Source organism: Hevea brasiliensis, chromosome 4 (genome assembly GCF_030052815.1).
Source record: "Hevea brasiliensis isolate MT/VB/25A 57/8 chromosome 4, ASM3005281v1, whole genome shotgun sequence".
Lineage (NCBI taxonomy): Eukaryota > Viridiplantae > Streptophyta > Magnoliopsida > Malpighiales > Euphorbiaceae > Hevea > Hevea brasiliensis.
The window spans coordinates 114,367,193-114,381,360 of record NC_079496.1 but is presented as its reverse complement, the minus strand read 5'-3'; the positions used below and the strand labels follow the sequence as shown (position 1 = coordinate 114,381,360).

General features: G+C 33.3%; 3 protein-coding genes across 5 annotated transcripts; 1 reads left to right on the top strand and 2 right to left on the bottom strand.

The window, feature by feature from the left end:
* The first annotated feature begins 2,421 nt into the window (after positions 1-2,421).
* On the top strand, positions 2,422-5,600 carry LOC110654077 (uncharacterized). 3 transcript variants are annotated; one of them, XM_021809954.2, is made up of 7 exons: positions 2,425-2,829; positions 3,177-3,219; positions 3,323-3,403; positions 4,215-4,277; positions 4,362-4,457; positions 4,640-4,717; positions 5,323-5,600. In XM_021809954.2, exons 1-7 carry the CDS (start codon positions 2,678-2,680, stop codon positions 5,407-5,409), a joined length of 600 nt encoding a protein of 199 aa, XP_021665646.2. In that variant the 5' UTR covers positions 2,425-2,677; the 3' UTR covers positions 5,410-5,600. The 3 variants fall into 3 exon arrangements, with proteins under 3 accessions (XP_021665647.2, XP_021665646.2, XP_021665645.2); XM_021809953.2 differs by having other exon boundaries at positions 2,542-2,829; positions 3,323-3,415; XM_021809955.2 differs by lacking the exon at positions 4,215-4,277 and having other exon boundaries at positions 2,422-2,829; positions 3,323-3,415.
* Positions 5,601-5,995: 395 nt separating this feature from the next.
* Positions 5,996-8,134, bottom strand: LOC110654078 (uncharacterized). The gene is made up of 3 exons (XM_021809956.2): positions 7,869-8,134; positions 6,887-7,009; positions 5,996-6,495 (listed from the first exon to the last, which is right to left on the bottom strand). Exons 1-3 carry the CDS (start codon positions 8,020-8,022, stop codon positions 6,281-6,283), a joined length of 492 nt encoding a protein of 163 aa, XP_021665648.2. The 5' UTR covers positions 8,023-8,134; the 3' UTR covers positions 5,996-6,280.
* A 1,312-nt stretch (positions 8,135-9,446) lies between these two features.
* On the bottom strand, positions 9,447-11,493 carry LOC110654079 (V-type proton ATPase subunit c''1). The gene is made up of 4 exons (XM_021809957.2): positions 11,181-11,493; positions 11,008-11,085; positions 9,961-10,131; positions 9,447-9,850 (listed from the first exon to the last, which is right to left on the bottom strand). The coding sequence occupies exons 1-4, from the start codon at positions 11,306-11,308 to the stop codon at positions 9,679-9,681; spliced, it is 549 nt and encodes a 182-aa protein (XP_021665649.2). The 5' UTR covers positions 11,309-11,493; the 3' UTR covers positions 9,447-9,678.
* Between the last annotated feature and the right edge of the window lie 2,675 nt (positions 11,494-14,168).

Genomic DNA, 14,168 nt, shown 5'->3' with positions numbered 1-14,168 from the left:
AACTCTATTTTCCCAATTTTCTTAAAAAAAAAATTTCAAAAAATTGCCACAATTACTGCTATATTACTGCAACTCGATCATGAACGTTGAAAATGGATATATTCATCTTTCGGATTTGTAAATTTTCTAAATAAAAAATATGAGAATGTAAATTCAAATTTTAGATATGAATTCTTAGATATGCTATGTAAATAAAATAAAAGATATAAAATTATGCAACAAAATAATTAAATAGATAAATTATACACTTATTTTATGTTAATATTTTTTATTATAAAATTTTCAAATTAGAATTAGCAAAATTGAATATTACCATTCAACTACAGCAATAAAAAAAATTGTCTATAAAAAAATAAAAAATTAAAATCTCTAAAGTTTGTGCTAAATTTTTAAACTAAAGTCAAATTTTGAGTTTTAAATTTTTAAAATTGATTCGAGCTTGAATTTGGCACGATTAGCCATTTTATCATCCTCCAAGCAGGCCATAACTTAAGATGATCAAGGTCTCATCCAATTATCTCCCAGCAAAAATCTAATGATACACAGATCAAAATTTCAGCTTAAGAATCAAATATAATTGCAAAAAAGTAATAACTGTAGTGGAGAAACTGAGGCCAAGAGGTAATTTGCAAGTTGCTTCTGATTGCAAAGTGCTGCTGGACTTCCATGTTATCATTGATTGTCTTTTGTTAATGCCAATTCAGAAGCTATTGCAATATGATCGCTGCCCATTTCATGAAAGATACAACCAGCAACATATACCTTCAGAAAACTGAACCAGTGCATTGCAGAAAAAGTTTCGTGCTTAAAGGCATTCACTTGAGTATCAGCCACACAGTTCCATGTTTTCAAGTAATAGTTTAATGAAGTTCCATGTTAAACTAACTGTTCCTCCAAGTCCAGGAATTGCATGCTTAGTCTCAGAAGAAAAATGTCCTTTGTAAGGAAAACTTTAACTACTTGATTAGCTTTGTCAAGAAGTGAAATACTTGTTCAATAGATGCATATACAAATTTCATCTTCCATAAAAATCAAACATTTCCATCACAAACATCATCATCAAGCACCTAAGATATCTAATATACTAAAGTTGGTGGCACTCCACGCTGTTTTTTAGTGCATTATACTCGCAGAATTTCAAAGTTTTGCCCATAAGATTTGTAAGATACATGCATGAACAGTTTCCTAAGTTTACAGCATTTTAACATTTTGCCCTTCTCATTCGTAAGGGCAGAAGAAGACAGAATTCAATCAGTGTTTTCACTCGCATACCCTCCTGCATTAGCGTCCCAACTTTCTTTCTTTTCGTGATTTGTACAGTGTTTTCCCCTTGCTGCCCCTCATAGAGTAGAGTGCTCAGTTTGCTTCATCTCCCCAGATACGGTAAAAGATACACATTTAATACTGTCAGGATTGATATCATTCTTGCTTACTTAACTATGCGTTATCTGCGACGTGTATCGAATAGAGAGAAACAAAATCATCACATTTATGAGAAAGATATGGCATTACATGTAAAATCCATAAAAGATATTATATTATATATTGTATTAAATGAGGTACGGCTGAAGTCTTTAGATTACTTTGTTGTTTGCTTGTTTTGCGGTGGCATAGCTGCTTCTAAAAGCTTCCTGCAATTATCTCTCATCCTAAATGCTCTTCCTTCCAGTTTTTACTTCCTTTTCTTATACCATTTATGTGAGCTTTTGCTTGCCTATAGATAAGCATTTTGTTTCTCTGCCTTATGCAGAGACCCGCAAGAATGAAGAACTATTACTGTAAAATTAAAAAAGAAAAGACTTATCATGCAAGGTAAGAAATTATAGCCGTTCCGTTGTTCTTTTGATCTCTGATTTTTTAGCTCCTGGATCAACTAAGTCATCAGTAATTTGGGGCTCAAAAGCCGAACATGCAAGATGTTGGCAACGTGCTGATACTATTCCATCTTTGCAGCGATTTGTTAGTTGTATGGAGCATTATTTTAAAAAGGTTGAGAGAGAAATTAACGGAATTGAGGACCAATCAATAAAGTTGGAGAATTTGCTTTTTAAGAGTTCATTATCTGGGTTATAATAACCCATGAATTCACAACAAAAATAGCAAAAATACAAAGAATTCCACTTAAAGCTAAGCTGAGTACTCACCAGAAGTGCGAGTCTCCGGTCGCAAATAGCTAGTCTCTTCCGCCGCTGCACCTATATACGGCAAAAGGACGCCAAGCTTACTACACAGCACCCATAGCGAGTCATACATACTTGTATATAGTTGGAGAGAGAGAGAGAGAGAGAGAGAGAGAGAGTACGGAAGAGCGAGAAGACATGGAAGCAGGTTCGGTGGCCGTAGCAGCGAGGAATTGAAGAGGACAGCAGAACGCTTCATCGACATTGAGTCTGGCACAACAAGAACGGTGCGAAGTGGGAACTCGCTTTGTAATACGCTTGCTGCACGGCGTGTCGTTCATCTTGTTTAACCCTATTAAACCGACAAGTCATTTTAAGAAATGATGTATCTAAAGCGTAGGTTTTCTTCCATTTTCTTACCGCACGATATCAAGAAAACATCATCGGACGGTTCAAAACAAATAAGAGACTCCAAGCAAACCCCATCCTGGGACTTCCGCGTTCCATAGACGAGAAACTTCCACACAGTGAGTGGAGATTGCTTGAGGTTGGAAACGATGTCGTTCTCTTGCTGTCTTTCAACCCCGCAGTTTCTCCCTCTCTTATCCAAATCCAAGCCCTTCAACGGTGATAGCAAGCCGGCGTCCGTCTCAGTCAGCTCTCGATTGAGAGCTTCCGCCGATGTACCTGATTATCTCTCTACTGATTGGTATGCTAATTTAGCTTCCCTATTTCTGATCTTACATCTGATTGCTCTAGCTCGATCGCTTCTGTTTCTACCTCATGGGTTCCCGTCAAATTCTTATATTCGATGAATATTATTATCGATTTCATGTGCAACTATCCTAAGTAATCTTGAAATTACTCATCTCTTGGGTTATTTGAGATTAAGAAATCAACTCGTAATCAGGTGATAATTTTAACCGAATTTTTTGGTATTTTTTGGTATTGTAGACAGGAAAATATGATCTTTTTACCTTGTTGATTGTCAAGTGGGAAGGAATATTTGTTTATGAAATGCAAATATTTACTTGCATTTTTTTTTTCGTACTACAGGCTTGAATCTCGTCGGAAGAGACCTTTTGGCCCAAGGCTAAATGTAACTTTCTGACCATGCAATTTAGCACTTGAAGTCACTATTTTATTATTAGTATTATTATTTTATGGATAGTATGTCAATCTATGTTAAATTCTCGTTGTAGTTTAGTGCAGAAGAAGCTGTACAGCACCAGCTTGATGCATTGAAGTACAACGATCAACCACGTCCAGATTATGGAATCGAGGTTATGTACAGGGTAACTCTAAATCCCAGTCCATGACGCTTCTTTAATATTATTCTTTTTCGTTGTTGTCTTTTCGTTACTGATGATGTTAAAGATTGGCCTCCCTTTGGTGGTGGTGGTTCTTTGTTTTGGGGGGGGGTGGGGGTGGTGGTGTGGGTGTAAGACCAGGACTGCTCCCGGTGGTGGTGAGGTCCTCCAATGCCCGAGTACTCAGCGTTAGGAAGATTTGATATAACACAGAGCTTAACCCACCTATCCAACCCTTCTCCCAAAAAGAAAAACACTGCCATTTTGTCTGTACTGTGGCTTTACATGCATCAGAGAAGAGAGTGGGGGTGGGGGTGGGGGTAGGGGTGGTGTTGGGGGACCAGGACTGCTCCCGGTGGTGGCGAGGTCCTCCAATGCCTGAGTACTCAACATTAGAAAATGGCGTATGCACAGAAAGTTGAAAAGAGTAGAGATTACAGAGAGCTTAACCCACCCACCCCTTCTCCCAGAAAGGGGAAAAAAAAATGTCTTTACTGTGGATTTGCATGCATGAGAGAGAGAGAGAGAGAGAGGAGAGAGGGGGACCAGGACTGCTTCCAGTGGTGTTGAGGTCCTTAAATGCCTGAGTACTCAGCATTAGTAAGTGGCATATGCACAGAAAGTTGAAAGAGTAGAGATAAAAGAAAGCGTAACCCATCCCTTCTCCCAAAAAGGAAAAAAAAAAGCACTTGTCTTTACATGCATCACCGGGGGGTATTGTTATATATATACACTTTCAGCACATTGAACAAAATGTGACTGCTGTTGTCTGTGGCCACGACAGTTTGCTGGATTTGACCCATTTGAGAGATCAACTTATTTTGGACCCTTCTTTGATTTGGGGCAGGTCAGTGAATGTAGATGTTTTTAACTTTTCTTTTTCATTGAATGCCATATTTCTTATATCTATCATTTGCCATCTTAATTGCAGTTCGAAAGATTTAGGCGGATTTTTCACCATTCAACCTATCGAGTTTTGCTTGGGCACAAAGAAAGAAAAATCCTAAGCAGTTTGTTGGTGAAAGAGGTTTGATATTTTCTTTTTCATCACTTTGTAATTAAATGATATTTTAATTTTCAAGTGAGCTCACAAATGAATGCATATATCTATCAAAGAAAAACTATATGAGTCTTAACTCCTCTCATATGGAACACGATTTCCTTCTCTCCAAATTAACTATTTTTGATATGTATATTATTGTGGAACAGAATAGATTCAAGCAGCGAGTTTGGATACGAGGAAATCGCCCAGAGGAGGAAGAAATATTTCAATTTACCATGGTCCAGGTAATCAAACCTTTTGTTTGAGATTTTCATCTTACATATGGAGATAAAATGGGATCAGCATTTATTTTAATAGACTGAAAGATAGCATTCTATCACGAATGATTAAAACAATCGTAGGCCATAGTGAATATTTTATTAATTAATATTATGGAGTATTTTATATTGACTATAATCTTTAGAGTTGCAGTACTTGTAATGACACTTGTGTGGTGGAAAAATTTGAGATTCATTATTAAGAAACTGAATGAAAGTTCTTGAATGTTTGCATATAAAATTGGAAGTGGTTCTAATTCTTAATTCTAACTGTATTCTTCTAGAGCCATGCTTCATTCAAGGCTGGTCATTAGTTTTATTGCTAAGCTGGTGAGCTCTATAATATTTATGTACAAGTTTTGAGGGGATCAAATTTGTTGAACTAGATTATCTTTGTTTAAATCTAGCTATCCATTCAGTCAAAATACTGTATGGATTTTTGAACATTATGGCTTCTTTTGATGTTTTTTATTTCAACAATAGCATGTAGGAAGCCTGTTTTTCACAGCTAAATACTCAAATTCAGTGTACTTGCCATGTCAATACATTTGATGTCTGGCTTGTTATTGCAGAAAGTTGGTGGTTCATGGGATGGTTATTGGCTGACAGAGTCTCTTTTAAATGATGGAGATGCTTTTGCTGGTGGTCTAGCCTACTAACTGCAAACACAGTTGGGAAGAAGATGAACTATTTGCGGTCATACTGAAGAATTTCATTGTTTGCGTGCTTAGCCTCAGAATTGTGTACATATTGTAGTAAACTGATATCATTATGAGCCCAATTAATTGCTGTAAATTAAAGCTGTATGTATTATTCCATAGGATAAGGTATCAATATTTGCTTCGCGTTATTGTTATCTTCTGGCTGGTTTCTCTCGCACCTCACAGAATCTGGTTTTTACATCTCTTAGTCAATAATGTGCATTCCTGTGGAGCAAGGCAATCTTCCCTGCTCAAAAAACAAGCTCTGAAATTCTTGAAGAATTGCCTACACATCAGTTATTGAAGGCTCCATCTGACAGTTAGTATCCATTGACAATTGAACAATTTAAGCTTCCCATCATCCAATCTCACATACGCAAAGCGCTTTAAGATTTCTAGAAGTTTGCTCAAGTTGGGGATTTTATTTTTTTTTTTCACATGCTCATAAAGAGCAATCCTTCTAGTTGGGTGATGGGTCTCATTCTTGAGAGCATTTCACTGTCTAGCTGATCAACATAATGTGCAAGCAGAAGCCATAAAGCCATGGAGAAATTAAAGAGCAAATAATTTCAACTGCCCAAAATTCACAAACAAAATCTTAGCAGACAGCAAGATCCCTCTTCCGATATCAATAGAATACAAACTTTCAAAATGTTTATAAACTATTAAATGATTTATAGGTCATTGGTCTAACAGACCATTATAGGAACTGTTAGAAGTCATTTCACCAATCAGATTATGATGTCCCCCGTGCAAGTAATCCCAAGTTCAGCCCAATAAACCGCATGAAAAACCAACGATTGCCAACTTCACTGTGAACTTTGCAACATCATTTATTCGTCTGACAAGTGATGAATTTGGTAAGAACATAGCAGTCAGGTGGTGTAATGTTTGTGTAATAGTGCTGGATGGTATCTGTGATTTCAAATCCAAATTTCTTATAAAACTTGATGGCATCCTCATTGTTTGTCTGCACATGCAAGTAAATCTCTGAAATATTTTGCTTGGAGCAGAGATCAAGAACATGATTCAACAGCCTTGTACCTGCGCAACCAGACATTCTATTAGTATTGTTTTTTCGCCAAAACTTTCTATCACAAGCCTTGACCCTACGCTCAAAGATGATTTTATAAACAACAGTACTTTTCAGCAAAGGGATTTGGAACCGTTCTTCATGTATGGTTCTATAGAATAGAGTTCATGATAACTTTGTACTTCTGACTTTAGAAAGTGGCTCTACTGCTAACAAGTTGCAAAGCCTAAAAGGCAAATGGGAATTAGAAAATGAAGGCCTGGAATCATCTTATAAATAAAGGAATTTGAATTTCTGGAAAGAACTTATTCACGTTCAAGGAGTAGGTTTTTTGCTAAAGAAATTTATAAGAGAGCTTGCATGTCACTGAATGATTTATACAAGTGGTTCAACTCTACTCACCAATGCCTAGGCCTCGGTATGGTGCTAAAACACCTAATGTCATGATGTAAACACGAAAAGCCCCTCCTTCCTTCTTCTCCAGCCGGCATGCAATTGCACCAACACAGATGTCACTGTAATATGCTGAACATAAAGTAAAATGAAAGTTGTCAGAAAACTTAATATTCTTATTGGAATGATGCTCCCCAGAATACATTATTGTTGCTGGAACCAATAAAACCCCAAGACAAGGAAAACATGGCCTCCTTATATGCTATGTATACATGTTTATCTATGTGGTATTCCATGTCTGCATGATATGGAGGCACCACAGATTATAAGCACCATAATACGTAGTTCTGAGCATCAATCCACTGAAGTATCAACAAGGGATATAAAAGATGTTTTGCACAGTTTTGGACATAAATTTGAAGTGCTCAAACTGCTTTGAACAGATATTGCATGAAAAAATTAGTACTACACTGAAATGGAAACAGATACAATGTCAAACAACTGTGTACAATGGAAACAAGGGTGCAATACTCCATGGTGCAAAACCAAATGTTTGAAAAATGAATTGCCAAGAATAAGGAACTTGAGATAATGAGTAACAATCCAATACAATATGGGATACAGATAGAAGAAAAATTGAAGCACATTGATATTTTCTAGTCTTGAATGCAACAACAAGAAACCTTAAAAATTAATACTAATTTGGGTGGACAAGTCTTCATTCTAACTTGCATTTTTGCTTCTTAATCCACATTCAATCTCACACACTTTTGCCAACTAGACAGATTTTCTCAATGAAGGGACTATTCATATTATCACGCCTCAAGCATAACAATCCAAAAAAGCATGGCAAAACCAAAATCCTTAAATCAACAGCAAAATCCAAGAAAACAACACAAACATATAAAATTATAAGAACAAGAAAAACCCAAGAGCGGATTCATGTTGTTGAAAGTAAAAAGCAAGAAAAGAAAATAGAGAAGGTAGAAACCAAGTTTAGTGAAATCCCCGGAAGCGAGGGCATCAGCATAATATTTGTCGTTGTAGCGAACGGGGAATAGTGCAGTATTTAGCTTCTTGAGTTGCATCACGTTCTTATCCCTCACTCCGTCCAGAGATATCGACACCTCACGCCCTGCCCCCATTTTCTTTATCTCTTCACTCTACCTAGTATGTGTGCTAAAGGGTATGCAAGACGCACTTAGCGTGGCGTATGTGTGTGTGTATATATATATATATATATATATATATATATATATATATCAGACGGGAGACGAAGAGAAGAAAGCAATTTGGGAATTGCCGAATTGGGGTTTCTCTCTCTCAGTAGCTTTCCAGTTGATTCGCCTTTAAAAAGTCTTGGTCTTTTTCTTTTTTTTTTTTTTAATTATTATTTAATCTCAATTCTTTTAACAAAATTAAAAGGTGTTTAGATTGAGTATTAATTTTTTATTTTTAATTTAAAATATATTTTTTAAAATTAAATTAAAAATAAATTTAATAAAATTATTTAAAAATAACTTAATTTAAATATTTCGTTGAAAGATATTTAAAAAATAATTTAATTTATTAAAATTATGAAAAAATATATAATTAAGCATTGCCTATGATAATATTGATATTTTTATAAATTATTAAAATAATATAATTTTTTATTTTATGAGTAATTTTAAAATAATAACTTACAATTTATTTTAAATTATTTTTTAATTTATAAATTAAATAAAATATTAATTTATTTATAATTTTTTATTTATAAATAAATTTTATCAATTTATAAGTCAAATGAAAAGTTTTTTTAATTATTTATTTTTTATATTTTAATATCTTTATTAACTATTAAAAATGTTAATATAAAGCACTTTTTTAAGTTACGGTTAAAAAGTTATTTTTTAAAAAAAATAAAATTATTTTAAATATTATTTAGGAAACATTTTAAAAAATTATTTAACTATTTTAGAATTTATATAATTAAAAGATGTTAAATTTAATTTAAAATTAAAATAAATAATAACATTAAATCACCAATAGACAAGCTGGCCATGATTTGGTATCGAACCAATTTTGGGTGGTTATAATTCATAGTTAAACTTGACTTTAATTAAATCAAATCGTTAAGTTCAGTTATTAGTTTTGAATAGATTTAATTCAAATTCCAATGAGGTGGGTGAAATCACAAAGACTTACTTTAAATTTTAGGTTAACTTAATCCATAAAATCATTGATTGATCACGAATTCGCCAGTTGTAATCAAATATCAGCACAATTTTGAGAAACGTTTTCCATTTCAATATGCCAAGAAGTCAACTTGATTTGTGATTTGGCTATATTTTTCTGTTGATTGCTTTTTAGTTAAAAGCAAGCAACATAATGAATTCTTCAACATTAGCAGTCTAGACAGGTAGAAATGGATCTCAATGCCTTTTATTACTTGTAACCGTTAAGCTAAACATCTTCCTTTTGCAACTCTACAAGGTCAAAATCAACAATCAGGAGGCATCTAGCCATCCCCAACTCGAAACATCTCATGCAAACGACTACAACAACATAGTCTGATACAAGCCGGAGATTAAACGACCATCCTTCAAATTGCACCAATACTTCTTTGCTCAAGATCTTATTTTTCAGTTGGGTAAATGCAGTCTACGACTAAAATCAAAAGAAGATAGCATCTCATTTCCATATCAGTTTTTACATGCCTAACAAGAAATATTAAAAGAATAAAATACAGTCTATTTGGCATTGCATAACAAATATGCACTCCGTCACGATTGATTTTCGTGTTCTGGAAAGAACAACAATCACGCTGTTTTTGCAGGCCATGTCGCTTGAGCTGACATAATTATTCCAACGATCACTCCAAACAACCCAAGCGCACTACCAAAGATCTCAATCACAAGAATTTTCACAAAGAGTGAGGAGTTTTGAGCATCAGACAGTGCACAGCTGCTGCCAATTATTCCTACACACAGCCTGTTTCCAAAATACAAATCATGACAAGCTACATAGATATCATAAATACAGAAATATTACCTGTTAATATCAAATAGTTCATTAGAAGATGTATAAGGATCAGGACATACCCACAGACAAGGTTAGCAAAGCCTACAATGATCCCAGAGGCAAATATTGCATATCCAGCTCTAAGGGACTCTGGAGCATATATCTGTGCAGCAGGAACACTCTCTAGTTTTGTTTGTAGAATAATCGCCACAATAACACCATATATAGCAACAGCTTCACAAAAGATTACACTGAGAAAAGTAGGCCATTGAATCAGATTACCATTTAACATCACTTGTATTCCAAAATCTAAAATATATAAAATGCTAAAGAAGATGAAATTAAAGTCAACATTATTGCCAGTTAGAAAACATCATAATCAGAATAAACACATACTTTGTGGCTGCAATGCTGCAGATAGAAATATGAGCATCCAACTAAAACTATCAGAAAAATTGAAACGACAACATGGTATGAGGATGATCTAGCTTCCAAGTAATGAAAAGGCAAGTTAGATACTAAGCCTATAAACTTAAATAAAAAGGCAAGTTAGATACTAAGCCTATAAACTTAAATAAAAAGGCATGTTGGATACTAAGCCTATAAAATTATCAATAAGCATACAACTCAAGAGGTCTAGTATAATAGAAAGAGACATCACTTTTTGAATTCTTAACTCTCCCAAATCCTTCACACTCCCAAAAACTTTGCCGATTCTTTCATCCTTAAAGTTGTGAAACAGTTCAAGCTAAATGGGTTCTGAAAAATCAAATTTACTAGATTGAGATTTTTGCTTCCTAGTCCCTTCACATCATCACTGAGTATAATAAACGGTGTCCAATTCAGCTCATTTCTTCTGGATTATCTTCTACTTCCACAGTCCAAAAGATCATCGTATTCAATAGACCGTGCAGTACGGATGAATCTTTGAAACGAGATTATAAATATCAGGTGTGACAATAATGGATTATAAAATAAAGCATCAGGGAACCTGACGTTAAATCAATTGAACATAAAATTCGAAATCTTAACACCTAGGGTTACAGGGACAAAAAGCAGACGAAGACACCATGGCCAGACCCAATGATGGTATTCAACAAGGATTGAGAAAACCTGAGGCCTGTTACCTGATCAGATTTTTAGAAGTAATGCGAGGAGCCTTGATCGCAGCTCCAATCAAACTGCTTCCAGTTATGTAAATTCCCCTATCAATGCCAATCATATAAACAGATCATTTAGAGAAGATCAAAATTAACACGTATAGATACAAAGGAATGTGTAAACGAGTTTAAGAGAGTACCAGGCAGCGCCGAGAACAGAGACGCCGATAGCAATGGCGATGCCAACGGCGGAGAATGTGTAAGGAGAAATCTTTACCAACGCGCGCGACCAGGAGCTCGGATCTCCCACCATGGCGGACCCTGACATTATCTTCTTCTTTGCTTCTGGTTTCTGCTTCTCCTCGTTGATGCGAATGTGATCCGATGGATCTGATTGAAGACTTCAGGTTTTCTCCGTTATAATTTCGCGATTATGCCCGAGGAAGAAAAGTGACGGTGCAGGGTTATAACACGTGCTGCTTGCTCGTACCACTTAGAGACACGTGTTAAAATAAAACGTAATTTTCCAAATGTGAGTTTTAAAAAGGAAAAGTTATTAAGAATAAAGGTCAATTGGTTCTTTATTTATTGGTACATCTAATTTAATTATTTTAATTTTTTTTATTTAATTTAATTTAAAATTTTTAATTTATATCTAATTTAATAATTAGATATAAATTAAAAATTTTAAATTAAATTAAAAAATTAAAAATTATTAAATTAAAATTTTCTAATAAATATAAAAAGTAAATTGAATTTTATTTTAAAATTAATATATAATTATGATATTTTAATAAAATTAACTATTTAATTTTTATTTTAAAAAATAAACGTCTCCATTTTCTTATAAATTTTCTGGTACTTTACATTAATTTTTTTTGTTAATTAAATTAATTTAAGAGGAGAAAATGATTAAATATAAATAAAATAAGTAATAATTTAAAATTATAAAAATTAAATAGTTGTATTATTTAAATTATAGACTTAAATACTTAAATTGAAAAATTAAATTATTTTACAATAATGAGAGAAAATAAATAATTAATGAATTAAATAATATATTTTTAAAATAAAAAAATTTAAATAATTAAATTTATTAAAATACAAAAATTAAATCATAACTTTTCATTTTAAAAATTGTAACATGGCGTTAATTTTAATCCAAGAGAAAAAAAAAAACATTACCTACAATTATCTCATATTTAAAATATATCTTATTTATTTTATATCTCATCAATCATCGTGCATGGTCTAAGCAAAAATATTTCTATGAACATGTCATTATAAAATTATATGTGGAGAAATTACACATACGATTACCATTTTCTTTTGCACTTCTTCTTCCTTGAATAATGTGATTACGATAAAATTAATTAGTAAAAGTTCTTTAACCTAATTTAATTTACCTAAAATTTGATTAATTTATTTTAATTTTGTTTCAATTTCAAATTATGTAAGGCAGAGACAAAAAGATATTTTCTTCACCTTGAATTCTGTAATTCATCTTACATAATAATATAATATTATTTTTTATTAAAAAACTTATTTTTATATTTTTATGTATTTAACTATTATAATTTTAGAAAAAAAATATAAATATATTATTAAATTATATTTAAACTTGTATTTTAATTAATTTTATTTTTTAATAAATAAATTTAAATTATATATTAATAAATTAAAAAAAATAAAAAAAAACCTGTGCAAAAATTCACTTTGCCCCGATCTTTTACAGGAGAATTTCTAACCCAACTTCGAGCTCTTGTTGGGTAGAAACGAGAACAATCCCGATCCATCTCATTGCCATTCCTAAAATTACTAACTAGTTTCTTTCAAAAAAAATGAAAAAAAAAAAATGTTGATGGTGAGAAAACAAGAGAACTTGACGCTATCAAATTCAGTATAGTTTCCACCCAACACAACTCTCTTCTTCTTGTCTGCATTGTTCATCAGTCCAAATGGCTTCCAGCTCCACTAGCTCTTACTGTCTTACATTTACAGCAGATCACTCAGAATATATGGTTTATCAAATAATTACAATTTTGCATGTTAACTACCGAGAAAGATTACAAGGAATTCTGGAAGCCATTTGTGACAAAGGATTCTTGGCGGGTAAGAAGAGCATAGGAGCTAGGTTAAAACTGCACGAGAATTCTGAAAGGTCCAAGTTCTACCTCACTCACAGGAAAATGCCTCCTACTCGACACCGACACCAACACCAAGATCAAAATTGCTTCTCATTCCTGTTGTTATGAGCATTATAGCTAGGCATCTGGGTTGTCTGCTGTTCTTTTATTTTATTATCCATTGGTGGACATTGACACCTTCTGTTGTCTTCTTCTTCCACTCTCTACTTTCTTTTTTTTTTTAATAAGAAAATTGAAAAAGTGAGAACTTAAATCAGGTGAATGATATGCCCTCAGTCATTGGATTACAAATCAAATTTCATATATTAGAAAAGGCTGCCATTTGTAAGGGGTCCAAAATTGCCTAATACCACCAAAAGATGATCAATGATTTTTAAAACTTACTCCTTTTGGAACTGCAGTGAATGTTTGGCCTTACAAAAGATTTAAAAGTTGATCTCAACTTTGGAATTGAAGATTTCCTGATGAAACAAATGGAGGTCTGTGTTTTTGAAATAAATAATTATAAGTAACAAAGATCAATAGCCACATTTATACTTGAAGGAAACTACTCTTCAGGTTGTAACATAATGAAGCTTGCAACAAACATGTGTTGTACTATTTTGTTTAAAGCTTCAAAGCTTTAGTGGAGAATTAGCAGCAGATTTCAGCTTTTATTTGGGCACAGAGCATCCCATTAGTCCCTGGACCATGTAATTAGTAGCAATCCAGTTGGCATATACCATTGTCAATTAACGGATTTTTCTTCTTTAAACTCGGTTCACTGTAAACTCAAGACAGAACTACAATGGTAGAACTCGCGTATTAAATGCATGAGTCCCACATTCATGGTGGTCTAGGCAAGAATTTCTAGTCAGTTAACATTCAGTCTCAATAGTTAGCTTCATGAATGGATCATGAAAATATCATTTCCACAAATGTACAAAAAGGTTTGTTTTTTCTGGTAATTATAACCTTGAAACAAGGTCATTTGAAACATGTTTCCATCACCATCTATTCTCATAATAAATTGCACATACAGGGGGGAAAATATAAACACAA

What these genes read in the sequence shown, in the direction of transcription:
- LOC110654079 (XM_021809957.2), bottom strand. Translation starts at nt 11,308, where the DNA reads ATGTCAGGGTCCGCCATGGTGGGAGATCCGAGCTCCTGGTCGCGCGCG. An exon ending in ACTTCTAAAAATCTGATCAG is followed by an intron (nt 10,132 to 11,007) that starts GTAACAGGCCTC and finishes TACTTTTCTCAG; the next exon opens with TGTAATCTTTTGTGAAGCTG. An exon ending in TTTGCTAACCTTGTCTGTGG is followed by an intron (nt 9,851 to 9,960) that starts GTATGTCCTGAT and finishes TTTTGGAAACAG; the next exon opens with GCTGTGTGTAGGAATAATTG.
- LOC110654078 (XM_021809956.2), bottom strand. Translation starts at nt 8,022, where the DNA reads ATGGGGGCAGGGCGTGAGGTGTCGATATCTCTGGACGGAGTGAGGGAT. An exon ending in CGGGGATTTCACTAAACTTG is followed by an intron (nt 7,010 to 7,868) that starts GTTTCTACCTTC and finishes CTTTATGTTCAG; the next exon opens with CATATTACAGTGACATCTGT. An exon ending in ATACCGAGGCCTAGGCATTG is followed by an intron (nt 6,496 to 6,886) that starts GTGAGTAGAGTT and finishes CTGGTTGCGCAG; the next exon opens with GTACAAGGCTGTTGAATCAT.
- LOC110654077 (XM_021809953.2), top strand. Translation starts at nt 2,678, where the DNA reads ATGTCGTTCTCTTGCTGTCTTTCAACCCCGCAGTTTCTCCCTCTCTTA. An exon ending in GATTATCTCTCTACTGATTG is followed by an intron (nt 2,830 to 3,176) that starts GTATGCTAATTT and finishes TTCGTACTACAG; the next exon opens with GCTTGAATCTCGTCGGAAGA. An exon ending in GAATCGAGGTTATGTACAGG is followed by an intron (nt 3,416 to 4,214) that starts GTAACTCTAAAT and finishes TGGCCACGACAG; the next exon opens with TTTGCTGGATTTGACCCATT.